This window comes from Dipodomys merriami, unplaced genomic scaffold (genome assembly GCF_024711535.1).
Source record: "Dipodomys merriami isolate MVZ:Mamm:240054 unplaced genomic scaffold, mDipMer1.0.p SCAF_261, whole genome shotgun sequence".
In the NCBI taxonomy this organism is placed as follows: Eukaryota; Metazoa; Chordata; class Mammalia; order Rodentia; family Heteromyidae; genus Dipodomys; species Dipodomys merriami.
The window spans coordinates 1,589,329-1,616,742 of NW_027204060.1; the positions used below are offsets into that span (position 1 = coordinate 1,589,329).

Genomic DNA, 27,414 nt, shown 5'->3' on the forward strand with positions numbered 1-27,414 from the left:
GGTGTTTTGTAATAGCTGGAGTAGGATTGGTTTAAGCTTTAATTTGTATGTCTGGTAGAAATCAGCAGTGTGTATTGCATTCTGGCTTTTTACTTATTGATAGACTTTATTATCACTTCAATTTTACTGCTTAGTGTAGACCTATTTGTGTAGTTTGTAGCCTTTTTAGTTCAGCATTGATAGGTCATAGAGTTTAGAAAGTAACCCCTTTCAAGTAGATTTTCCACTTCATTATTATGAACATTTTTAGTGTTCTCTAACTGTGAGTTTCATTGTTGTTAGTTCTGACCATACTTCCATCTCAAACTATATTATTTGGGAACTTTTGCTTGGCCTAGCTAAGGTTTTTTTTTTAATACTTCATAGTGTTTGTGTAGTATTGTTTTTTAAAATATATATTTCTGCCCTGGTTTTCCTGCTTCTTTCCCTTTATTGCTTAGAGAATTGACTCTTTCCTTGTTTCTCAAAGAGTGAGATAAAGTGATGGGTCATTGATAACTGATTTCTCTGACTTACAATGTAGACTCTTCTCAATATAAAAATTCCTTCTTGGTGCTATATCTTCTTTCTTTTAAAAAAATTTTTTTTGGGGTCCAGTTGTGGAGCCTGAACTCTGGACCTGGATGCTGTCCCTCAGCTCTTCAGCTCAAGGCTAGCGCTCTACCACTTGAGCCACAGTGCCACTTCCGGCTTTTTTCTTTTTGCTTATGTGATGCTGAGGAATCGAACCCAGGGCCTCATGCATGCAAGGCAAGCACTCTATCACTGAACCACCTTCCCAGCCCAGTGCTGTATTTTCTATGTAAAAAATTCTGGTAGGATTTTGAAAATTCTTTGGTTCTGGAAATTGTTTGATTCCCCTTCGTTCATTCATTCCTTCCTGTTTTCTTAAAATAGTTGTTCAAAATGGCTGGAATTTAATGTCAGTTTATGTGTACAGTGCATATTGATCACATTACTCCTTCCATCATTCTCCCTATCCCACCTATTCACTATATATATATATATATACATATGCATTACATATATACATATATGTGTGTACATTAAGTATTATGATTGTATTTGCTCACTGCCTCTTTTGATTTTTCTGTCTCCCTCCTCAGTTAAGGCAGGTTGCAGCTTTCTGGTGTTCATATTTTTGAACTGCCTGTTCAGTGTTGAAAGGGGTTACACTATGTGCTGTCACTTCTGTATATATTATCTTTAGTTGGTTTGATTTTGTATCATATGCCTCTGGCCCTGTGTTTTGAAGTTTGTTTAACTTTAGGTCTAACTTCCACATAGGAGCCAACACGTGCAGTTTGTTTCTATGAGTGCAGCTTTCTTCAATCAGTAGATGTTTTCCACTGACATATGTTACTTTCTGTTGGATTAATAAAATTGACCGGTGTATGTATGCACCCTATTTTTGATCCATTTATCAGTTGTATGGCGTCTCTGCCGTTGCCAGGCTTGGCTGTGGTGAACAGTGTAGCAGTCGTCATGACTGTACAAGTGTCTATTGCTTTTTGAACTGGAATCTTTAGGGTCACTGCCCTACTGTGTATCACTGGATTATAAGGTACCTCTGTTTTCAGTTGTTTCTTTCTTTTTTTTTTTTTTAATAAGGCATCTCCATACTTCTGCTGTAGCTGATAGACTAACATTTATTCTTGGTGATCCTTTAGACTAGAATGAAGTAGAATGTCCATGTTATGTCCTTTATGTCTAGGGTAGCTTACCATTATTTCTTGGTACACTTGTGGGCCAGTTGGATTCTTGTGCATTCTTCTAGTCTGTTCTGCTTGCCTTCGCATCTGTCTGTGTGCCCGCACAGGCCCACCTTCGCTTCTGTGTCCCAGTGGTAAGGTGTGGAGTCTGGATGTGATTGGGGGCACGATTGCTTTTTCTCTGGAAAGTTCCCCGGTTTCGACGCTGCTGGTCGGGCTCCACGTCGTTGGGGTGGTTGGGTGTGGTGGCGCACTCGTGGGTCTCTGGCAGAGTGGCCATGTGTCCCGCGGCCTTCCTCATTTCTTTCCTGAAGGTTCTGTGGCTGTCCCTGCGGGCCGTCCCTTGGGGCAGGTGTGCTCCCGGTGTTCACCGTGTGTTCAAGGCTGCATGAGTGGAGATGCTCGCTCCGTGGTGGCCTGGCGGGTCTGTGCCCTGCGCTCTGGGCCGGAGGAGAGCGCCGGGCCTGGGTGCAGCATTGTACCTAGCCTTCATTATGTTAGGGCATGTTCATCCACAGGGCGCAGAACCAGCTCCCGGGTCGCTGGGGACGCTGCAGGTGATGCAGGAGCTGCAGGGCTCCTCCTCCCCGGGGCACAGCACGCCCCCGTGGCCGCCGCGGGTACTGCGGGTGCTGCGGGGCTCCGCCGTGGGGCACAGCGCACCCCCGTGGCCGCCGTGGGCTCTACAGGGCTCCTCCTTCCTGGGGCACAGCGCGCCCCCCGTGGCTGCCGCGGGTACTGCGGGTGCTGCGGGGCTCCTCCTCCCCGGGGCACAGCGCACCCCCATGGCCGCCGCGGGTACTGCGGGTGCCGCGGGTACTGCGGGTGCTGGGGGGCTCCTCCTCCCCGGGGCACAGCGCACCCCCATGGCCGCCGCGGGTACTGCGGGTGCTGGGGGGCTCCTCCTCCCCGGGGCACAGCACGCCCCCCCCCCCCGTGGCCGCCGCGGGCACTGCGGGACTCCTCCCTGGGGAAAATGAGGGTCTGGCCCTCATTCCTCCTTTTCTGCATCTAGAAGCTTCCACGTCTGCGCGTTCCCCTGCAGAAATGCAGCCCCCTCCCTTACCCAGAAGCCTCTGCAGGTGACTGGTGAGAGGAGACCGCACCTAGGACAGGGCCAAGGGGACCGCGGGCCGAGGGGCCCTGTCCTTGTCCTCGCTGCCCGGCCCGTGTCACGGGGACCTGGAAGGAAGGTGGAGGGCGTGCGGGCGATGGAGCAGACCCCGAGTGAGAGGTGAGAGAAGGGGAGAGAGGGAAGGGAAAGGAGAGAGGGAAGGGAGAGGGAGGGGAGAGAGGGAGGGGGGAGAGGGAGGGGGGAGAGGGAGGAGGGAGGGAGAGGGGAGGGAGAGAGAGAGAGAGAAAGGGCGGGAGGAGGCCTCCCCTGCGGATCCTGTTTCAATAGTGGCCAGTATGTAGAGTTTGGAAAGAGCTGTGGTGGAAGAGAAATGAAATGGAGGAACAGCTTCAAGAGTTCTAACTTCACATAGGAGTGACTGCTCAGTCAGAGGAAGGCGGGGCTGTCATTCTCCACCGCAGCTAAACTTCCCCGAGCTGGCTGCACGTGGAACTGGCAGAACCGACGGAGGACACTGCATGCCCTCAGTGACCGTGCCCCATGTAGGAGCCATGTGCTCACAGACATAGACAAGCTCAGCCTTGAACACTCTGGTAATCAACTCCAAATGGATCAAAGACCTCGGAGTCACAGCAGACACTCTGAAAACATTACAGGATAGAATAGGAGAAACCCTAGGTCTCCTTGGCGCAGGCTGAAATTTTCTTAATAGAGACCCGGAAACACAACAAAGCAAAGAAAGGTTGGACAAATGGGATTGCATGAAGTTGCAGAGCTTCTACATGGCAAAGGACATAGCTAGCAAGATCAATAGAAAGCCCACAGATTGGGAGAAGATCTTCACTATCCATACAACGGACAAGGGTCTCATATCTAAAATATACTTGGAACTCAAAAATTAAATCCCCCAACAACAAATCCTCAAAGAAACAACTGCCCAATAAATAAGTGGGCTAATGACTTAAAGAGAAACTTCGCTGAAGAAGAAAGAAGGATGGCTAATAGACACATGAAGAAATGCTCAACCTCCCTAGCCATAAAAGAAATGCAAATCAAAACAACATTGAGATACCACCTCACCCCAGTTAGAATGGAAAAAATCAAGAACTCTAATAACAACAGATGCTGGAGGGGATGTGGACAGAAGGGAACCTTACTTCATTGTTGGTGGGAGTGTAAACTTGTTCAACCACTTTGGAAAGCAGTATGGAGGTTCCTCAAAAGACTTCACATAGAACTCCCCTATGACCCAGCAGTCCCACTTTTGGGCATTTACCCAAATGTTTACAAACAAGACCACACTAAAGCTACCAGCACAACTATGTTTATTGCAGCATTATTTGCCATAGCTAAGATATGGAACCAACCCAGATGCCCCTCAGTAGATGAATGGATCAAGAAAATGTGGCATATATACACAATGGAATTCTATGCCTCCATCAGAAAGAATGACATTGTCCCATTTGTTAGGAAATGGAAAGGCTTGGAAAAAATTATATTAAGTGAAGTAAGCCAAGCCCAATCCCTTATTTGCAATATCTAGTATATGTATGAGTCAAGCAGAAAATGTCAGATTAGGTGAAGTTAGGAAAATGAACCCTAAGATATGTATTTTAAATGTTTTTTTCTTTCATGCATTTGTTTCTAACGCATTTATAAGATTATTTCTTTGTTGCTTTGTATGTCCCTCCCCCACAGTATAACCCCTGCTTTCACTGTGTTTGATGTCGGTATAATTTGTGGAGGGGAAGGGGAAAAACAAGTCATTTAAATAAGGATACAGGTGGACCCATTGCAACAATGAGAAGTACAAGTTGTCATGTTGAAAACGAACTTTACAACTTGGGGGGGGAGGATCGGGTGAGGGGGGACGGAGGATGGAAAGGGTAAACAAAGGAGGAGGCTACAATGCTTGATAAGAAATGTACTCACTATCTTGCCCATGTAATTGTAACCCCTCTGTACTGTACAGTATTTTCACAATAAAAAAAAAATTAAAAAAAAAAGAACACTGATAACCAACATGTTTTCCCAGAAGTTACTCAGTTTGCTCAATGCTTTAGAGCGTTCTGGAGCTGAGATCCTGCAGTTACCTTTGTGTGATCACCTTTCCCTCACCGTGTCACACTGTGTGATCACCTTATCCTCACTGTGTTACTCTGTGTGATCACCTTTCCCTCACTGTGTCACTCTGTGTGATCACCTTGTCCTCACCGTGTCACTCTGTGTGATCACCTTTCCCTCACCGTGTCACTCTGTGTGATCACCTTTCCCTCACCGTGTCACACTGTGTGATCACCTTTCCCTCACTGTGTCACACTGTGTGATCACCTTATCCTCACTGTGTCACTCTGTGTGATCACCTTTCCCTCACCGTGTCACTCTGTGTGATCACCTTATCCTCACTGTGTCACTCTGTGTGATCACCTTATCCTCACCGTGTCACACTGTGTGATCACCTTTCCCTCACTGTGTCACTCTGTGTGATCACCTTATCCTCACCGTGTCACTCTGTGAGATCACCTTTCCCTCACTGTGTCACTCTGTGTGAGCACCTTTCTCTCAATGTGTCACTCTGTGTGATCACCTTATTCTCACTGTGTCACTCTGTGTGATCACCTTATCCTCACTGTGTCACTCTGTGTGATCACCTCATCCTCACTGTGTCACTCTGTGTGATCACCTTTCCCTCACTGTGTTACTCTGTGTGATCACCTTTCCCTCACTGTGTCACTCTGTGTGATCACCTTATCCTCACCGTGTCACTCTGATCACCTTTCCCTCACTGTGTCACACTGTGTGATCACCTTATCCTCACCGTGTCACTCTGTGTGATCACCTTTCCCTCACTGTGTTACTCTGTGTGATCACCTTATCCTCTCCGTGTCACTCTGTGTGATCACCTTATCCTCACCGTGTCACACTGTGTGATCACCTTATCCTCACCGTGTCACTCTGTGTGATCACCTTTCCCTCACTGTGTCACTCTGTGTGATCACCTTTCCCTCACTGTGTCACTCTGTGTGATCAACTTATCCTCACCGTGTCACTCTGTGTGATCACCTTATCCTCACCGTGTCACTCTGTGTGATCACCTTTCCCTCACTGTGTTACTCTGTGTGATCACCTTTCCTTCACCGTGTCACTCTGTGTGATCACCTTTCCCTCACTGTGTCACTCTGTGTGATCACCTTATCCTCACTGTGTCACTCTGTGTGATCACCTTATCCTTACTGTGTTACTCTGTGTGATCACCTTGTTACTCTGTGTGATCACCTTTCCCTCACTGTGTTACTCTGTGTGATCACCTTGTTACTCTGTGTGATCACCGTGTCACTCTGTGTGATCACCTTATCCTCACCGTGTCACTCTGTGTGATCACCTTATCCTCACCGTGTCACTCTGTGTGATCACCTTTCCCTCGCTGTGTTACTCTGTGTGATCACCTTATCCTCCCCGTGTCACTCTGTGTGATCACCTTTCCCTCACTGTGTTGCTCTTCTGCTCACTGTCACATCACCTTCAACAGGCACAACACCCAATCCGCTGTTCCCCTGAACACCCAGGAGAGACACAAACATTTCTTTTTACTTTTTGGTGATACTGGTATATGAACTGTGGGCCTCTTGCTTGCTAAGGAGGAGCTTTGGCCAGCGAGCCATGTCTCCAGCCCAGGTTTTTGCTCACTAATTTTGAGAGACTCACTCACTGCCTAGGCATGTCTATTCATTCACTATCAGGTTTCCTGGTAACTGGGCAAGAGGAGCATGCTGCCAACTAGTTCCTCTGTTGAAGGGGGATTTTGGGATCCAATATGGTCTCAAATTATGCTCCTCCTTAGCTCAGCTTTCTAAATACCTAAGAATCCAGGCATGGGCCACCAGTGCTTCACTGAGAAAATTTATTTTTAAGCTGATATTGGTTTATAAAAAAAAAAACATTTTAAGAAACTTGGTAAGAGGTATCTGTGCCTTATCAAAGCTATGCCTGTGCTCCTCGGACACAGGCTGTGCATCATGGAGACTGCTTCTAAGGGAAGGGAGGGAACAGCTCTGGTGTCTTTGGCAGGAGTGCTGCTGAGGGCTGAATGAGATGGGCTTGTTTTGTTTGTTTTTTTTCTGTGCATTTTCAGAACTAGGAGGATCTGAAGTCTCTTTTCCATTGCATACTTTTCAAAGAGCAGGAACAGGATACATATCACACATCCCTCCTTATTCTAAAGGCTCTGTGAAGACTCCGGCTTCCCAGTCTGTGAGTACTTAGAATCATCTAACCTTTGAAAGGACAAGGAAAAGTTGGGATTTGTATCTTTTTTGTTGTTGTTTTGTCGGTTGTAGGGCTTGAACTCTGGGCCTGGGAGCTGTCCCTGCGCTCTTCAGCTCAAGGCCAGTGCTCTACCACTTGAGCTACAGCGCCACTTCTGGTTTCCTAGTGATTTATTGGAGATAAGAGTCTCAGGGGGAAAAAAAAAAAAAAAAAGAGTCTCACGGACTTTCCTGCCTGCTGTCTTTGAACCCCGATTCTCAGATCTCAGCCTCCTGAGTAGCTGGGATTACAGGCGTGAGCCACCGGTGCCCAGCAGGATTTGTATCTTTTGAGTCAGGTTCTCAGCGGGTATGTTGGGCTAGCCTCCCAGTCCCAGTCCTGCCTCAGGCCTACAGTGCTGGGACCCCAGCTCTCTCCAGGATCATCGTGACTCCTTCCTGAAGGGGCAGCTCTCTGAGACTGAGCAGGGACACTATATCTGACAGGCAGGGAGCAAGCACTGTGGATGTGTTAAACAGCTCAGATTAGGGAGTCTTTGTTGCATCAATGAATCTACTCTATTACATTGAGTCTGTTGGGTTTGTACACAATACCTTTCAGGTAGAAACAAGTTTTCCAAATAAGGAGCAACCTGCTAAAGGGAAAATAAATAAGCAAATCTCCCAGTGATTTTTTTTTTGGGTCCGGTCATGGGGCCTGAACTCTGGGCCTGGGCACTGTCCCTCAGCTCTTCAGCTCAAGGCTAGCGCTCTACCACTTGAGCCAGAGCATTGCTTCCGGCTTTTTTCTTTTTTCTGCTTATGTGGTGCTGAGGAATCGAACCCAGGGCCTCGAGCATGCAAGGCAAGCGCTCTACCACTGAGCCACCTTTTTTTTTTTAAACCCATGTTGTTTGTAATGCTGTCTGTCTGTCTGTCTGTCTGTCCCAGGGCTTGAATTCAGGGCCTGGGCACTATCCCTGAGCTCTTTTGCTCAAAGTTAGTTAGTGCTCTACCACTTTGAGCCACAGCACAAGTTCTGGTTTTCTGGTGGTTAATTATAGATAAGAGTCTTATGGATTTTCCTGCCCAGGCTGGCTTTCAACAGTGATCCTTAGGTGTCAGCCCCCTGAGTAGCTAGGATTACAGGCATGAGCCACCAGCACCTGGCTGTTGTTAATAATTCTACTTCAAGATTACAGAGAGTGACTTGTTTAACACAGCTCCTGTTTATAGTGGCAGCCCAAAGGAAAGAAATGGCGCTGTTTGGAAGACAAAGAAAAAAGACTTCTTTGGTCTTAAAACTGTTAAGTATAGGCAGGCGTTGGTGGCTCTGGCCTGTAATCCTAGTTAGGAGGCTGAAATCTTGGGATCAAAGCCACACCAGGATGGAAAGTCTATGAGACCTTTGTCTCTAATTAACCTCAGAAAACTGGAAGTGGTGCAGTGTTTCAAAGTGTGGAGCACTAGCCTCAAGGGAAAAAGTAGCAGCACCGAGGCCCTGAGTTTAAGCCCCAGGATCCCTCCACCCCAAAAAAGATGCAGGTCCACATTGGGAATTAGTAAGGGAAGATTGATGGATAACCTGGAAAATTCTTTCAACACCTCCTTCTACTTTTTCAACCCCCTCCTTCTGCTCAGGGCCACCTCTCCATCCCATCGCCTGCTAAATGCCTTTAGCTCTCTCTGACCCCACTGACCTGCAAATCATGTCTCCAACAGGGTCCCCTCCCCGACCCCTGCTGTGCTACAGCTCCAAACTCCTCTGAAAATATTTCCCCTGGGCCTTGTATGGCAGGTGGTTAGCTGTTCTGATAACTTTATTCAACTATACGTAAAATATTAAGCAACAGGTAAGTGTATATTATCTGTCTGTTTGTATGTCTGTCTATCCATCTGTCAATGTCATATCCCTTTTACAAAAGCAAGTGTACGTAATTAGAGTGGCAGGGAACATACCACCAGTAGAAGGCAGAAAATGGCTAAAGATAGAACAAAGACACTAAGTTCTATGACAGTGTATTTAAAATTTTAGCCATAGGGAGGTTGGCATTGCTGTTACTTGCTGTGCTGTTAGGCTTAGGCTAGGTGGAATGAAAGTCTTAGTTGATCCCTCTTTCAGATGACTCAAGTTTCCTCTCATCCGTCAGGAATCTTTTACCCAGGGGCCTTCCCTGAATTTCACTCATCCTTTGTCATGCCCTTCACGGGGGCGGGGGGGTGTTTTCAGTTGATCTATCATAAAAAAAGATGGCAGGCACCTGGAGTGGAAGGTCAGTACCCCTTTTCATGTCTTCCATGCCTGCCTCTGAGTCTGATGCGCCTTAAGCATCAGAGATGGATCGAGGATGCATGGGGAGATGGACTGCAGAAGTGAATCTGAGCTGTGGGAGAAGCAGGAGTCTTGGAGGTAACGATGATGACTATACAAAGAGCAGATGAGCAGTTTGCAGGCTTGTGATGTCAGGCCTTAGCACTAGTTCCATGCTTTCCTACCAGCATGGGGAGTTGAGCAGCAGAGGAGAGCTGTGAACTCAGCTGTGTTTATGGAGATTAATTTGACATTTGGAGTAACTCATCCCTTGTCATACTATGGTTGATTTTTTTCCTCAGAAATGTTATTTGCCCTAGTGCAAAAAATTAATCTTGTAATATGTGTTTAAGCCTTCCAGGCCATACACATTTCTTACAAGGAAATGCTCCATGAGGCATGTTTGCGTGTCACCTCGGGGTGGGATTATTTTGCATTTGGTCTAATGCTGTTAGACTTCATGCTAAGCCAGTAACCATATAATGTTGATGTAACATCCTGAAATCAATTCTGAGCCACTCCCCAAGGCCCAGCATGCATTATAGGGATGTGCTCACCCACAGCAAAGAGTCTCTAAAGTTGGGTTCTAGAAGTTATTTTCCTACAAAGCAATCAGTGTGCACACAGTTTTCAGTCTTTAATTTTCACTAAAAAAATTTTAAACCACATGTTCACCACAGAAGAAATACTATTTGATATTATGGGGATTACTATTCATTGACTAGAACTGTGAAGAAAATCACTGTGGACGTCCTTGAGGTGGGTGAGAGAGAGGGGCTCGTCCACAACACCCTTGGGTATCATTGAACTCTAACAGACATGCCCACTTTCCAGCTCATGCGAACCTTTGTATACACTCTGATTAGAGTGTAGGAAGCTCACCCCCTTATCTAGTCTGGAGTGTGCCTTTTGTGAAACCTGTCAGATTCTTGACAGATTGACCCCACTATATTAGAAATCATGGTCTACTTCCTGCTCCAACAAGCCATCATGCATCTCTGCACAGGGAGGTTCCCTGAGATTCAAGACACAATGCAGCTCTCCTGAGGGTCCTCTTTCTGACCTGTCAGATTTCTAGAGCCAAAAAGTCACATACATCCTGACTCTTCAGCCATTAAATACATTCTCCTGTCCAGTTTCATATTTAGTTATTAATTCTCTACTTTGTTTTGGTCTTATATTGTGTGTTTGGGGGTTGTCTTACCTAAATAATATCTATATCAGGAATTCACTTTGACCTAAAGTGTGAGTAACTGTTCTTCAGATTACTTAAAATGTTTTCCATTATTGGCACAGATAAGGGTTTTGTCAAAGGCTTTGAAGATTGTCCCAGAATGAAGGAAAGTTACAGTGATGGCGGAGGTCAGATAAGAGAGTAGAAATGCCATGTTCTACTGCAGCCACTTTCCTTGGAGGATAGGGAAAGGCACACATGCTTTTTTTGCCACCTTATTTGTATTCTGAGGGGCTTGTGAATGTATTTTGAAATTCATATTCCTCTAAATAGCTACTTTTTTGCCATCTTGTCCTTGATTTAGTGAGGTTTGATTTATCCTCATCTGTGCTGGCTTCCCATGTCCTATCACTAACTTGAAAATAAATTGTGTCTGGCTCCTCTTGCTTCTCTGTAAGGAAGTGGAGTGTCTCACCTAACCTTCTGTCCTTAAAAGTTTCATATTTAAAAGACTAAAAACATTTCTATAACATTTCCTCGTGGGACTCAAATTCCAGTTAACTCTGTGTGGTCAGAGAACAGATAGTTATCATTGAATTTGTTCCTTAAATCTCTTGCCTTCAGATACTAGCTGTGGCCCAGTATTAGCTGTTCTGCCACCAGGATCCTCATGTATGATCAATTTGACTGCTGAAGTGACATCTTCATGTCATTTTTTAGGAATGAGTTGAAGCTCACACGGAACCCTTATTCCCCTCCAGGAAAGCCTTGGGAAGGGGGGCTGCCTCCATGGAGGAACTTGTCTTCTACTATTATATTACCATCGTTGCTGTTTCAGTTCCTCCAAGATTCTTTGTGTGCCAGAAATCTTGCAGGAATTATCTCTCAACTTCCTGCTCCAAGGGAAACTACACAATGTAATTTTTTTTCAACCAGAGAGCTCTCTACTTTGGAAGACACATTAATAAGATACGGAGTAGAATGTGGTTTTTGGTCCTTGCTGGGTGAAGGTTAACTCCAAATCAGATATCCACTGTTTAAGACCAAAATCAGTCATGAGCCAGTATTTTTCTCTATCATTTTAGATAAGTTGTATTATCTTCCCCTACAAAAAAAATCCTAATAGAATGTTTGAAGGAAACAGGTCATCATTTCAGGAGCAAGAGGTATTCTAATTCATGTGAAATGGAATGGTGCAGAATGAAACTACATTTACCATACTAGGACTATCCCACTAGAGCCCCCATCCTCTGTATTGCCCTCAGCATGGGCAGATGCCACACAAGCAACCCAAATGCAAGTCACCCTGAGGCTTGGCAGGATAGGTGTCCTGCCCATGCTAGTCATCCAGAACTGTGGACACGGCAGTCTCATTCCGCTCACTGCTCACAGATGCAGACGTCAGCTGGATGCTCTTATCTACAGTGGGCACTCTTCCCCCAACTGTCTCGGCTGTGTTCCTCTTTGGTCTCAACAAAATGATGAAGCACTTGGGAGCAAATATACAGCCCAACAAACCGTAGCTGGATGCCAGGATGGCAAAGATCTCCACGGCCACTTTGAATTTGCCTTTGGTGCTCAAGTAGGCGGGCACAAAAGAGATCCAGATGATGAAGAAGGCCAGCATGCCAAAAGTGATGCATTTGCCTTCGTAATAATTATCTGGCAGCTGGCGAGCCACAAAGCTGCTGAGAAAGCACAGGAAGGCCAGCAAGACGTCGACCCCAAACACGACGCACAAAAACTCGATAGAACCCTCGTTGCACTCCAGAATGATCTTGATCACCTGAGACTCCATGTTCTTGTACACCCTTGGGGGGCGCATCAGCAAGTAGGCGATGCATATGCCAGTCTCCACCAGCACGGAGAGCAACACGATGAGCTTGCGAAACACAGGGCGCATGGAGAGGAACCGAGTTTTGGAGGCAGAAATTCTGTAGGCCAGGAAGAGTGAAATGGTCTTTCCCAGAATGGAGGAGAGGCAAAGAGCAAAGCCCAGGGCCAGAGTGACCTGGCGGGCCCTGCAGGACCAGGTGTGTGGCTTGCCGATGAAGATCAGAGAGGACAGCATGATGATGAGGAGCGCCACCTGGATGAGGAAGCTCAGCTCCCGGTCATTGGCCTGCACCAGGGGAGTGTTCCTGTAGAGCACATAGACCACGGTGACCGCCAGCGCCACCAGGGCCCCGAGGATGGACAGGATGACCAGGGTGAAGCCCAGGGCTTCGTCATAGGCCAGGAATTCCACCTCTTTGAGCACACACTTGCTCCTGTCTTCATTAGACCAGTAGTCCTCACCACACTGCGTGCACTCCCTCTCACCTGGTGAAGGAACGAGAGTTCACTGCAGGGCATCTGCTGGTTCTAAATAGTCCAGAACAGCCCAAGGCTGAGAGTGGGAATCATTCAAATCCATAATGTGCAACATGAGAAATGTATCAAAATTATGGTGTTGAAATCACTATAAAGTGTGCAACTATTGTATAGCTTGTTTCTTAATTTTAGCCTTTCCTTCACTTGTCTTTCTAGCAACATGTTTTCAACTGTCTACCAAAAAAGGAAGTATTGCACTGTAAACCTGCATGGTCACCAGTGTGGTAATTGCATGTATGAGTGACACTTTCAATTGTATTGTGACTTAGGTTAGTTAAAACACTAGTGGTTTTAGTTGGAAAGAATTTTGTCCTGACTTTATCTTTTCCTTTTTCAATTTCCAGGTACAAATTTTAAGAATGATGTGTGAATGATTGGGGATACGTCTATAAATAGAAACAATACTCTGTTTCCTTTTCCTGAGGCAATTTTGGTGTATTACTTGGCTATAAGAGAAGTGACATATAAGAAAAGGCTATATGAGATGAGTTTATGCTAGATTATGAAATAGATCATTACTATTCTTTGGAGAATTCAAGATTTGAATTCCTTTTTGATGGTTTCTGAGAACCGACCTACACTTTTCTAAAAGTAATTTGTCTGTGAATAGTGTGACAAATGAGGTCCTGGGGTTGTTGGGTTGCATTGTGCTTTTTTGGGGGGGCACTTTTTGGATAATTCAACATAGAAAAAACTATTATATAATAATCAGGTGGTGGTGGCTCATACCTGTAATCTTTGCTACTCGGGAGACTGAGATCTGAAGATTGCAGTTCAAGCTATCCTGGGCAGGAAAGGTCCATGAGACTGATATGTCCAATTAACCACCAAAATACCAGAAGGGGAGTGGCTCAAGTGGTAGAGCAGTAGCCTTGAGCAAAATAGCTCAGGGACAGTGCCCAGGTCCTGAGTTCATGCTCCAGCATGGATACACATGTGAAAATGTTCTCTTCCACATTTCCTGGTGTTGGTCATTTGTCAGGAGATATATTAGAAATAAGAATAAATTCCTTCTATATGCTTTATGTGACTGTGTACTTGAGGCATAAGGAGAACTCGTACTAAAAGCAGCAAATTAGCTGTGATTAAGAATTCATGAGCAGCAGTTATAGAATCGTTGTACATTATGATTCATGAGTACTTATGGCCTTAAACTCAACAATGTTGTTATTTCCAAGTTAGAAATAATTCAGTAAAATGGCAATCCTATTACTAGTGTTTAATATATTTCAGAAACATAATTTAAAGATATTCTTGAATATAATTATTCAAATTCACATCATACATTTGGTATTACCCTTACTTTATTGCTGCAGAGTTTTTCTAACTTGTAAGAACTTTAGAAATTAATGCCAGTGTTACATTTTAGTTTCGGCCGATAGCAGAGTTTAGACTCAAAATGCTTCACACTTGATCTTTTTGCTTATTTGCTCATAGCTGATGTTCTGCCACTCGATCCTTGTCTCTAGTCCAGGTATTTGCTGGTTAATTGGAGATGGAGTCTCTGGGATTTTTCTTTATGAACTGTTTTTGAACCATAATCTTTGTGATTTCAGCCTCCCAAATAGCTAGAATTGCAAGCTTGAACCACTGGCACCCAGCATTGTTCTGTTGTTGTGTTTTGTCTTTTTAAATAATACCAGAACATTCATGATTTGATAGATTTTTGTGATGTTTGTTACACATTATTCATGTCTTTTTTTTTTAACCAAAAAGGTCTCCTAGGATCTCTTTGACAGTTAATTGCAATTTAATGTCAGGAGAAAATAAATATTTGTACCTGGTTTTTCTGACACATGTCCATCAGCACATGGGATGCAATCAAAGCAGCAGATGGGTTTCCCGTGACGAATCCCCTTGCGGGTCCCGGGAGGACACACGTCAGTGCACACCGAATAGGGAATCTGGCAAAGATGTGTGCAAAGATTTTCAGCTTGCGTTCTTTGTCTCTGCCATTGTGGGGCTGAAGAAGTAGTGGGCTGGATTCCTGTGAAGCTCTGCTGAACTGGGAGATCTAGGAAAGCTTGATGAATGGAAATTACACGGTAGGGAGCCCAGAGAAGACTTTCTGAAGGCAGACCTTGTGGATGATCCCAGAAATGCAAAACAAAATCTAAACCTTGAGAATTTAGACCAGAATGAATGCATTTGGGACTCTGGGGAAGGGACACTTTGACAGGTGGGCTCCAGTTATGGGGAGTACCTGTCACCCAGGGAATCACCATAGGGAGTCAGCAAAGCCATCCAAGTATAGTCTTAAAGCTTTCACAGCCAAGCAAGCACGTGAGGCCCTGACTGCCAGCACAAGTTCTAGCAGAGAAGGAAAAAAAAAAAACCTGTGAAAGAAAGTTGGTGTTTGAAAAGAAAAATAATACAGACTAATGTTAGCCTTTCTGACTCTAAGGAAGAGGGGAAAAACCTGTATAAATAAAATTAAGAGATGAAAATCAGATATCAGCATACACACCAGTGAAATCCAGAAGATAATGAGGGAACACTGACAAATTTATATCCCCCAGACTAGAAGATGTAGAAGTCGCTTCATATCTGAATGCACTCGATTACTACAGTTACCATTAGAGGATAAAAGGACTTAACAAGATCTGTAACAAGTATTGGGTTTCCAGCTGTAAAATATTAGTTCCTAACTAAAAGGAAAAAAAGACTAGGACCTGGCAGATTCACAACTCAATTCTATAAGACTTTTTTTTTTTTTTGGGTCCGGTCGTGGGGCCTGAACTCTGGGCCTGGGCTCTGTCCCTCAGCTCTTCAGCTCAAGGCTAGTGCTCTACCACTTGAGCCACAGCGCCACTTCTGGCTTTTTTCTTTTTGCTTATGTGGTGCTGAGGAATCGAACCCAGGGCCTCAGGCATGCAAGGCAAGCACCCTACCACTGAGCCACCTTCCCAGCCCCTCTACAAGACTTTTAAAGAACAACAAACACAATACTCCTCAAACTTCTATATGAAATGTAAAGGGAAGGATCACTACCAAACTCCTTTTATGAATCCAGTATTTTACTTGTTTCAAAAGTAAAGGTCATAAGAAAAGGAAATTACAGTTCCTTCTCTTTAGTAGACAAGGTTTTTCAATAAAATATTTGTAAACTGAATCCAACAACATAATCAACAGATTGTACATAAAAAAGATTGGATGGGTACTGGTGGCTCACACCTGTAATGCTAGCTACTCAAGAGGCTGAGATCTGAGGATCGTAATTCAAAGCCCAGGCAGGAAAGTCCGTGAGACCCTTATCTCCAATAAAACCAGAAAACTGGAAGTGGTGCTGTAGCTCAAGTGGTAGAGCATTTGCCTTGAGCTGAAATGCTGAGGGACAGTGCCCAAGCCCAGAGTTCAAGCCCCACAACGCACACACAAAAAAAGTAAGCAGTAGCTTTTCTATATACCAGCAATGAACAGACTGAGAAGAAAGTATCAGTAGAATTCCATTAAAAATAGCCTCAAAAATACCTAGGAAAAAGCTTTAATCACAAGGGAGGTTAAAAAACAAACAAACAAAAAAACTACAGTGAAAACTATAAAATGTTGAGGAAGGAAATTGAAGAAGATACTGGAAGATAGATCTCCCATGTTCATGGGCAAAATCAATACCATGAAAATGGTTATTAATGCAATACTTATCAAACTGCCTAATTGATTCTTCATAGAACTAGCAAAATCCTTAAATTTATATGGAAGAAGAAAAATTCCTGAAGAGCCAAAGCAATCGAGTTAAAAAGTGCAATTGTATCACAATACTAGATTTCAAACCATACAACAGAGCCATAGTATGGGATAGCATGGGACTGGCACAAAACAGAAGATCTCTAAGTAAGCACATGCAGCTGCAGCATCTGAGTTTTGAAAAAGTGGCCCAACACCTAGCTGGAGAAAAGATAGGCTTTTCGACTAATAATGCTGGAAAATTGGGAGATCAACATGCCAAGACTGAAACTAGATTTGTATCTCTTGCCTTGTACTAATATCAGATCAGAGTAGATAGAGATTTTACATAAGACCTAAAACCTTGAAACAATTGTAGGAGCGAATACTAGAATATATCTGCACATCTAGAGAAAGAACTAGAACATAGCAAACGGTGGAGAAAACACTGAGTGATACCTGCACAGATAGTGCCTTTCTGAGTAGAACTTCACCGTTCAGCAAATAAGGTCTAGGAATGGCAAATGGGATTTCTGTTAAACTAAAAGGTCAGTGTACATTAACTTTCACTGGATTGGGTGTATACCACATATGTATTTGTAATTGTGGGATGCCATGACTGTCTGAGGGGATTGAGGGGAAAGAGAATGTTTGATGATGAACAGTACTGACTGAAACACATTGTATCTGTGAGTAAAGACAAAATTAAACTCACAGAAAGCTGTTACTAACAGTCCTTGTTCATTTGTTTTCTGCAGCAATATCACTATTAAGATCCTGTGAATCTTCCTTTTAACTTACTGTGGCTGGTTACCACTCACTGAATGACAACTCCAGGATGCAGCGGTTTGATGATTCCCTGGTTCCTATGCATATATAGCAGTATGTTCAGAAAAGTTTGCACAATGTATTATTAGAGGGCAGTGAACTTTTTGTAGTGCTATTAGTAAATGTCTGTTATATTTGTATTGAAATATATTTGAAGCAACTAAAAAGACTCTGCACTAGAAGAAAATAATCACCAGAGTCAAGAGACAACTCTATCCGGCAACAGGTTAATCTCTAGAATATATAAAAAGCTCAAAACTAATCCTCCCACATAATCCAGTTAATAACTGTGGAAACAAAATCGAACAGACCATTCTCCAAAGAATTACAAATCGCCAGTAATTGAACAAAAAGCTATTTACTGTCCATAGCCATAAAAGTAATGAAAATAAAAATACACTAAGGTATATCAAATCAGTCCTATCATGATTGCTGTCATCAAGAATGTGAATAACAATTGCCACTTGCTCAACTATGTCCCAATTTTTCCTGTGCAGGTATGTTCTAGTGTTTACCTCTGGCCAGTATGTGGGGGAAGCAGTCCTTACACACTGTTGATGGGAATTGCCACTTTGGAAATCAAGATGGAAACTCTTGATGAAACTAAACTCAAGCTACCATATATTCTTGGACATATAGTCAAAGGAATTTAAAGCACTATACAAGAGGTTCTGTAGACCATATTCATTGCATCACTGTTAACAATAGTCAAGCCCAGGTGCCTATCACTAGGTAAATGGATTAAGAAAATTTGGCATACATGTAGAAGAGAGTATCCAGCCAAAGAAAAGAATGAAATGTCATTTGCAGGAAAATGGATGAAACCAAAATAATATATTAAATGACAGACACCAGACTCTGAAAGACAAATCCCACATACTTTCTCTCATTTGAGAAATGTAGATCATAAAAGTAGAGGGATAGGCCTGGTACTAGTGGCTCAAAGCTGTAATCCTAACTACACAGGAGGCAAAGAATTGAGAATCAAGGTTTAAAGCCAGCATGGGCAGGAAAGTCCATGAGACTCTTATCTCCAGCAAAAAGCTGGAAGGGAGTTGTAGTTCAAGTGGTAGAATACTAGCCTTGAGTGAAAAAGCTAAGGGACAATGCCCAGGCCCTGAGGTCAAGTCCCAGTACTGGCACAAAATAATAGAGGGATATGAGTGGAAAATGAGGCTTTTGGGAAGGGGGAGGGAAGGAGAAAGAGTTGAAGGGGAAAGGTGAAGGTACTGGGAAGGGGGCTTTGATCTGGTTATATTGTATATGTCATGAAACTCCCATGATAAATGTTGAAAGAATTTCAAGGGGACACCAGGAAGGATGAAGAAAATAGCAGTATCTTGTATTTTAAGTACATCAATGTACATTTTGGGTATGTATGAAAATATTCAGTGAAACAGTAATATATGCTACTTTAACAGGGAAAGGAGAAAAACAGTACTGAGGAGAAAGAGTAAAACTAACCTTTGATGATTCTGTGTTCCAAAATATTGGTGACTCCTTTTTGAAGCGGAGTTCATACTTAGATTCTCTGAAAGTATATTCTCCAAGCTTTACGAAGGCAACTTCTCCATTATCATCTAATTGCCAGTTTAGAATATCATAGTTTCCTTCTTTTATATCTCCACTTTCATCAAACTCTATTTTCCTTCCATCATGTGTTGTAAATCTAAGACTACTTACATATTCCGTCAGCTAGAGACCAGGACAAAAATGGGACATGCAAATCATTAAGTATTCACTTATCTAGAAAGCAGAATTGTGCAAAGAAAACAATTTCAGACTCATATTTAATTCACAGTATTGATTTTCTTCTTCTTTTTTGTATGTATGTGAAGATTCAAACGTGAAGGATGTTTTCCAAACAGATGTGCTATAAATGTAAAGTGCACATTGGATCACATTTACTTTAAAAAGAAATGTGTTAACTATCAAATAAAAAATTTCACCTTAATATTGATGAGCGATCCTTAAGTGGAGGGTCATACAGATCTTTTTTCTTTCCAATTTCTTCTGGATAAAATGTAGACATACTAGGCCCAAGAACTGACCTTAAAATAAGTGGTAGAGCACCATCTCATGGATGGTGAAGTAACAAGATAAAGGAATGGAGGTACCTAAGCTCCTCTGGCTTACGATGTAAACTTTAAATTTCTATTATGTGCATAGGAAAACAAAACAAAAACCAATACAAAAAGCAGTCTGTGTAAGACCGTCTTAGGTGCTTTTCTATATTTACAAAAATCCTAATGATTAGTCTATTAACAATTAAGAACTGAAGGAGTTCATTTAAGTTACTGGGGAATCCTTTTAGTTGGTCATCATAGGAAAACATCTACTAAGTACCATAGCAACCAGTATATTCAATGGCATGGATTCTTGTAATTCCAAGCTACATTGAGAGAGGAAACAACAACTTACTTCCTGTGGCTGAAAAGTAGGTATATATGGACAGAACTGGTCTGGCCCTTTAAGTTCCTCACATCTGCTGAGCTCATCCAGGGCATAAGCAAGAGTATACACAGCTTGTCTGACGTTGTTTGTGATTCTCAGCTGAGACACGTCCAGGTAGGTATTTTTAAGATCTTCCAGCCTCTCCTCTCCAGTACACAATTGATCAGATGTGGCCTCCAGTCGGTCCTCTTTCCCAGTCATATTCACTCGGTGGTCCAGATTATAAGGAACACTGCTATTGGGCCAAGTACAGTTAAATGCTGTCTGCCAGAATTCGATGGTCAGGACGTCATTTGGATCCTTGCTGGGATGCACGTCATAAAGAAATTCTTTCAACCCCGGGATGACACTTCTTGGCACTGCAAACCCAATACTTCCACCAAAATAGGGGAAGTATTCAGGCTTTGCCAAGAGGGCCGAGGTGATCCATGCTTCGCTCGCTATCCATGTCCTGTCTGTTATGTTGTGGTACACCATCTCCAGCACGAAGGGACTGAGGTCCAGATCAGAGGCATACAGCACGATGACTTTGGCGGAGGAGCCTTTAATAGCATTCACAGCCTTTTGCATTTTCTCATTGGAATAGACTTTGGGGATGGTTTCAGAGAATGCAACGCAGAGGTTGGCACTCTCCAAGTTTTCTTTAAAAACTTTTACACCATATTTTCCATAGTCGTCATCAGTTGCAATCGTGCCCACCCACACCCAGCCAAAGTGCAGGATAAGTTTCACCATGGCCTGGGACTGGATAGTATCACTGGCTATTGTGCGAAAATAACTTGGAAACTGGAATTCATCACTGAGAAGTGAGCAGGTAGAAGCATAACCCACCTACAATTGGAAACAACCATGCACTTATTAGAAAACAAAGCCAGTGGCACAATTTCAGGTTGTACTTACAGACTGGGATGTAAGAGTTCATCCTTTGTAAACACATTTAATACACAAGCACACCCCTGGACCCCTCCTTCTAGACACTGGTGGAAGGCTGTGGACACATTGGTCCCTGCCACACCAAAGGGCTTGGGAAGGCTAGTAATGATAATGAGGACATTAAGACGGGATCACCAACCGGGCTGCCATCTGCTCTTTCCTTTATACTCTGTGACACAAATTGGCTGCCTTGAGTCCACCACTTAGGGCTACCCTCCCATCCCAAATCCCCTTCCTATAAAGGATGGAGCGAGTGATTCATAATCCATTTCGTTGTTCCACTCTTCCCTTTCCCCTCCCTCATTCGTTCATTCTAGTTCTCCCTCTCCAGTACTTTCTTTCCTCCTGTTTCCTTTCTTTGCTCTGACAGAACTTCAGAGCATGGTGGTCTTCGCTTGAAAAAGAGGCCAGGAAATCCCCCTTTAGTGCTGGAGTTAAGCCATGCTCTCCAGCAAATCTCATGAAGGCTCTTGTTTTAAACACACACCTGATAAATGAGGTGTGATTTCATATCAAGTGGTGGGCAGTCCTAGTGTGTATTCTCCATCTTGTAAAACCACAAGTTCCTAACCATTTACCATGTTGCTGCTGTGGCTCACCCTCGACCTCACCAGCTCTACCTCAGAGAACATACGTCACCTCCCTTGTTCCAGCAAATATCACTAATAAGCCACCTCCTTCTGTATTATAATTCCACAGCTTTGCAACTGTCATTTCCTTCAAAACGAGTCCTGTGTTTTCTTTCCCCTAACTCTTCTATCCTTGTTCCTTTGGGTCAAGATTACACTCTAGAACCACACTTAACAGTCAAAGTTTGTTTGAAAAAAGCTCAGGGATAATACCAACACCCTGCATTCAAGCCACAGGACTGGCACAAATACATATACATATATTCTAAGGAAGGAGCTGAATGAGGCAAGGATGTGTAGAAAGATGATTATGTTATGCATCAATTTAAAACAAAAATTACAATAATGCCTAGATTTATAGATACATAGATATGCTTTTATAACTAGTTAGCATAATAAAAATAATGCAAACTTAAAATGACAAGAAAAATTCCATGTAATATGTGGAAATGCTTATTTGAAATACTCTTTAAAGTTATTATAACGATATAAAATTCATGTGCACAATTGCCATAGACATGGTGAACATTATTCAGCATAGGGTTGTTTTCGTTACTGGATTTGGCTTATGATATTAATAAACCAATGAAGCATAAAAATAATGACAAAGAATAAATAATAAACTCGACTATGCAAAAACTTAAAAGAGCTTGTGTGAGGATCAAGGATACATCATTTTTAATTCTCAGCAATTTACCAGTGTGAGACCTTAAGTAAGTTTCTTACCTCTTCTGACCCTAGAAGGCATTTAGATAATGATTATGAGGATGCTGAATTTAGGAATTGCTACCTCTGATGTGAAAGTGTATGTCCTTCTCTTCAGGATTATTTCAAAGTGTTAGGGGAGAAAACCTTTCTAAAGGTTTCTAGCCTGTGTTTTTAACCATCGTTGGTGTTAGTGGAAGACAGAACTTGAAACATTCAGAGTTGAGCTGAGCTGACCATGTAGTTCACAGCAAAGTAATGGACAGAATCAACCTCTTCTCAGTTCTTCAGTACTTCCCATTCTTCCTGTTTGAATTCTCTAATAAATCCTTTGCAGATCTGCATGGTGGGGGATGTAGCTCAGTGATAGTGCCCTTGCCTGGCCTGGGAGGGTTGGGGTGTGATCCCAGGCACCCCGGCACATATGGAAAAACAACCGTCTTAAAAACAATCTTGAAAAATCATGCAAATGATACGTCCCTTACCTCAGTAGTATAAAGGAGTTTAAGCACCACTTACATTAATAATCCCTAACTTTTGACTCTAATGACCAACACTTGGAAATAATCATAGATCTTTTTTTCTACTTACTTAGTAATCTTTTCTAATTCCATCTACCTTCATGATGGAACGTGTCATTTTCAACTCTCAATAGATATTATTTTAATATTAGGATCTCCCAAGTTGCTTTGATGAACATTTTTTTTTCTAGGACTCTGCCAGTCTGGCAGTATATGAACCCTTAGGGTCATGTTTCATTACCACTAATAGGCATAAAGATCATCACAAGTACAGCGTCATCTACTGATCAATCAACGAGTATTTTTATCCATGACCACAGTATTGCTGAGTGTTCTGCCTACCGAGGGCCAAGGTACAAATCACTAGACCCACCACCTCATCATTAAGCACAGGAGTCTTAGTCTTGTCTCACTAGGCAGTAAATCATCCTTGCTGACAGGACACAGGAACTGGGCTGGCATCCTCACGGCACCCCTGCTTGCCTCTATAACTTAGCCCAACCTCCCCTCGGCTCCTTGTTTGCTTCAAGATCCACATGCACAGGTTCTGTTTGTATATGATAAAAACAGCACAATATCCTGAGATACCTGAGGCAAAAAATACAGCCCTAGCACTCTTGAAGCAGCAATCGATAGGGCTGAGCCTCCTGATCCAACAATTCCCGCCAGATAGGCGCCGGTGCTGTTTCTCATGTTGGGTTTGTTTTCTTCCTGCCCCGTGAGCATGACCAAAGCTGACTCCATTGCTTTGGACACGGTGCAACACGTATCAAAGATCTGATAGCCCAGAGTGTGCTTGGGCAAAATGTCCTTCCTCTCATTGATCTCCTGGATGGTATGGATCATGGTCTTCATCCAGCGGAATCCTCGAAAGTTGAACCTAGAAAGGAAATCACTCTCGTAAGGCACATCAGTGGGCAGGGCTTGGATACCAGGGTGCATTTTGCTGGAACATCATCAGGTAACGCAGCTTACTGAGCTTGCTTTTATTTAATCACTGATGTTACAAAGCTGAAAGATTCAATTATGAATTGTATTCACTGTGACTGAATATATTAGGAAGGAACTTTTTATGTTGTTGCAGATCATTGGTCTTGAACTCAGGGCCTGGGCACTGTCTCTGATCTCTTCGGCTCAAGGTTAGCCCTATACCACTTTGAACCACAGCACCACTTCCTGTTTTCTGGTGGTTAATTGGAGATCAGAGTGTCATGGACTTTCCTGCCAGGGCTGGCTTCAAACCGTGATCCTCAGATCTCAGCCTCCTGAGTAGCTAGGATTACAGGCATGAGGCACCAGCTCCCAGATGCCTGGCGGGGAAAGAACTTTTTAATGTTTCTTTTGGGGGCTGGGAATGTGATTTAGTGGTAGAGTGCTTGCTGAGCATGCATGAAGCCCTGGGTTCGATTCCTCAGTACCACATAAAGTAAAAAAGTAATAATAAAATTATATTTAATGTTTCCTTTCCTTTGTGTCTTATGTGTTGTAATATTGTGAGATGTAGATGTATCTTTTCACAGAAACATTAATGTTTTCTTTTTCTGATTCTTCATAAAACCAGACACCCAGGGATCCCCAACACCCATTCTCCCTGTGTATGGAAGTTCCTCTTGTTATAGAAAGTTCTTGTCTCTCTTCCTTTACTTTGTCTTGTTTTCTTCTGACACTGATTATAAAAATACGTTTTATAGAAGTATCTACGTACTTAAATGTACTTAAAACAGTACATTATGCTATATATACTATGACTCCAGTGACATGATTTTTTTCCTGCCATAGATGGATTATTAGAGATCATTGATGATGTCCATTTGCAATAAATTTGTCTATTCAGTGAAACTACATTGAAAGTATGGGCACATTTCCATCATTGTGCAATTATAATTAAGAAATTATATAGAAGTTAAATATAATACTGAGATAGGTAGTAAACAAAGTGAGTTCTGCATACGTTGTATATGAATATGTGCAGAAGGACCGACAGAAATTTTCTATAATGAATACAGATCAATTACTTCAAGGGTTCTGCTTGGGATGATTTTGCTTCCAGTCATTCACTTCTATCAACATCCACAGTGTTATTAAACAGGATATCTCCTTTCTCTCAAAAATGTTTCTAAATCTCAATCTAGACAAGAATGAAAATACTCTGTCCCTGTTCAAGCTCATTGTCATTCACAGATCTGAAAAATAGTTAAAAGTAGAAATTTTCTTTTTATATACTTTAACTGATATATAAATAGTATATATATATATATATATATATATTTATAACTGATATAAAAATAGTATTTTCTAAAATTATGAATTTCTGAATCTTCCACGAAGGAGTGTTAAACATTGGGTGGGTAGAGACAAGAGACATTTGCGACTATTGTTAATGATATAGAACCATAGAACCATTCTTACGAAGTATACTGAAAAAATTAAAATCCAAGTAGTAACCAGTCACATAATTGATTTGGGTAATTCTGAAACAAACCATGGTCAGGGAATTATTTTTTAATGAGATGTGCTTATCACCAGTGTTTCAAGTATAGGAACTATGTCATATTATTCTTGATAGAATTTATGTTTACAAATATGTATATAGGCTTTTCCATAAATAACTCTGGGAAAATGACTTTCAGGTGCTCTAGCCAATAGTGGAGAACAAATCAATACATTTTATTTATGTAAATTAGAGCCACACACTAAGAAAACCTCCAAATTTTTGCTTCATCTCACTCTGAGGGTAGAAATGAAGACTTTTGATAAATAATGCATCGACTCCAGCAAAGCACATATATGAAGTTGCCCTTTCCTCCTCCTCTTTGCTTTACTCTCAAAATGGAAAACAATTCAAAAGGACTACAATGGTGTAGTGCTTTATTCAAAGGAAAGTTGATTCTTCCCTCCAAAAACATCTCAAAACACAATGTCTGAAGTAAGATGAAAGAGGATAAATTAAAATCAGAGATTTTCTTTTTTGGTGTTGGGGATGGAAGCAAAACTTCGTGAATGCTAGGCAATAAAGCCTTTTCCCCTCCCCTCCCCTTCCCTTCCTTCTCTCTCTTCTCCTCCCCTTCCCTTTCTCCCCTTGCCTTCCTTCTCTCCCCTCTCCTTCCCTCTCTCTTCTCCCCTCCCCTTCCCTCTCTCCTCTTCCTTCCCCTTTTCCCCAATACCACAGAAGAGTGGTAATAGTTTTAGTTGGTTTGAATTTCTGGGATTTTTTTCATATGTAAATTCTGTGTGTGTGTGTGTGTGTGCACGTGTGTGTGTGTGTGTGTGTGCGCACACACACTACGCAGACGTCTATCATAATCCATTCTTACTTTGCCTACAACAGATCACTAGCAAACCTGATTTTTGACCAGCGTGGATTCCCTTTCCTGACAGGACCCCCAGGTGGGCACCACAGGGCAGAGGCCTTCCAGCAGCTGAAGGAATCTTGACATCAGCCTCAGGTCAGAAATTCACCAGTGCCACACACTGCACATTTTCACTGCTTTAGCCAAGTCACTGAGCAGCCACACTGCAGAGCTCTCAGTGTAGCTCAGAGCTGAATGCAAACACCAATCAGGGAGAGTCTGCTTAACAGGGTCTGGGATGCAAAGCCAGACTCAACCTCCTATCAAGTTCTTGGGTGAGCTCTGCTGCTGCTGCTGGCTGTGTACCCCCCTCTGAGGGGGTCCCCTACACCATAGGAAACTACTCTTCTGACACACAGAATTGGGAAACATCCACTGGACCCTGAGCAGTTCTGAGAATGTCCATCAGGGGAAGCTGAGGTTTGGGAACCTGAGTCCCTGACTCGGGTAGAATCATGGCTCCAGTTGGAGACTAAGGCCCTGCCCACCACTCCTCACCCACACCTGCAATTGATGACAAGACCTGAACAGCTTACCCTTCACATTTGGCTGACACTGGCTCCAAAATAGACTCATTTGCTGGGATGGTCCTGGAGTGAATAGGAAACAGACCTCCAATAACAACAGAATGGTTTTTGGCATCCACATATCCATTCAAATCAAACTTGCCCAGCAACCTGCAGGTCACTTCCTCCTCTTCCTCTTCTTCTTCTTGGCCTTTAGTGCCCAACTCGGCCCATACAAACAGCAGAACTCCCAGAACCAGGTATGTCCTTCTGCTGGCCATCTCAGTGCCAGTGAGCAAGGCGAGTGGTATTGAAATCGCAGGTGTTTTCATGAGGCTCCTGGGTGGAGCATCACCATGTGCTCATCCCACTGGGCTTGGCTTGCTGCTACTTGCTACATAATTGTCATGTCTGCCACTCACAGCATCTCAGGCACTGACAATTTATACATCCAGATGAGTAGAATAATAGTAATTCTGAGAAGAGCTGACATTCCTGTCTTGATTAGCAATAATCCTCCATGAGCTTTTAATAGGATTCACTTCCCAGGTGTCATTCCCTTTGTAGATTCCTTTCCTGGTTATCAATTCTAGCCTCATTTATTGTCACCTCAACAACCATGTGGGAGCTTCTCCGTCCTCAAAAGTGAGGAAGATCTTCCTGCTTTTTGACAAAGTACCAAAAGAGGGGACTTTGGGCCTGTCATTTTCTTTCAATTTAGATAAGAAAATTAAGAATAAAACATGGGGTTTTAATAGACTGTCATTTTGATTATGTGTTCTACAGTTTTTTCTTAGTGTAGTGTTAAAATTCACTGTGTCTGTGCCTTCTCATCCGTGACGAAAATGATGATGGGCTGCTGTGGAAAATTTGGTTGAGTTCATGAGATATAATTAACGTGTCACTCAGGGCTGCCTCTCGCTTCACTCCAGGTGA

General features: G+C 42.9%; 1 protein-coding gene across 3 annotated transcripts; it reads right to left on the reverse strand.

Moving 5' to 3' along the window:
* Positions 1 to 11,855: 11,855 nt before the first annotated feature.
* Positions 11,856 to 26,759, reverse strand: LOC138837081 (vomeronasal type-2 receptor 1-like). Of its 3 annotated transcripts, none has more exons than XM_070035852.1 (6): positions 26,509 to 26,759; positions 23,211 to 23,502; positions 19,802 to 20,665; positions 18,845 to 19,075; positions 14,670 to 14,793; positions 11,856 to 12,838 (listed from the first exon to the last, which is right to left on the reverse strand). In XM_070035852.1, the coding sequence occupies exons 1-6, from the start codon at positions 26,757 to 26,759 to the stop codon at positions 11,856 to 11,858; spliced, it is 2,745 nt and encodes a 914-aa protein (XP_069891953.1). The 3 variants fall into 3 exon arrangements, with proteins under 3 accessions (XP_069891953.1, XP_069891954.1, XP_069891955.1); XM_070035853.1 differs by having other exon boundaries at positions 23,211 to 23,519; positions 26,496 to 26,654; XM_070035854.1 differs by having other exon boundaries at positions 23,211 to 23,545; positions 26,516 to 26,639.
* Between the last annotated feature and the right edge of the window lie 655 nt (positions 26,760 to 27,414).

Excerpts from the sequence above, each read along its gene's own strand:
- LOC138837081 (XM_070035852.1), bottom strand. The coding sequence starts at position 26,759 with ATGGCCAGCAGAAGGACATACCTGGTTCTGGGAGTTCTGCTGTTTGTA. Across the intron at positions 20,666-23,210 it reads GGCTGTATTTTTTGCCTCAG|GTGGGTTATGCTTCTACCTG; the intron begins GTATCTCAGGAT and ends TTCCAATTGTAG. Across the intron at positions 14,794-18,844 it reads GGAACACAGAATCATCAAAG|ATTCCCTATTCGGTGTGCAC; the intron begins GTTAGTTTTACT and ends CATCTTTGCCAG.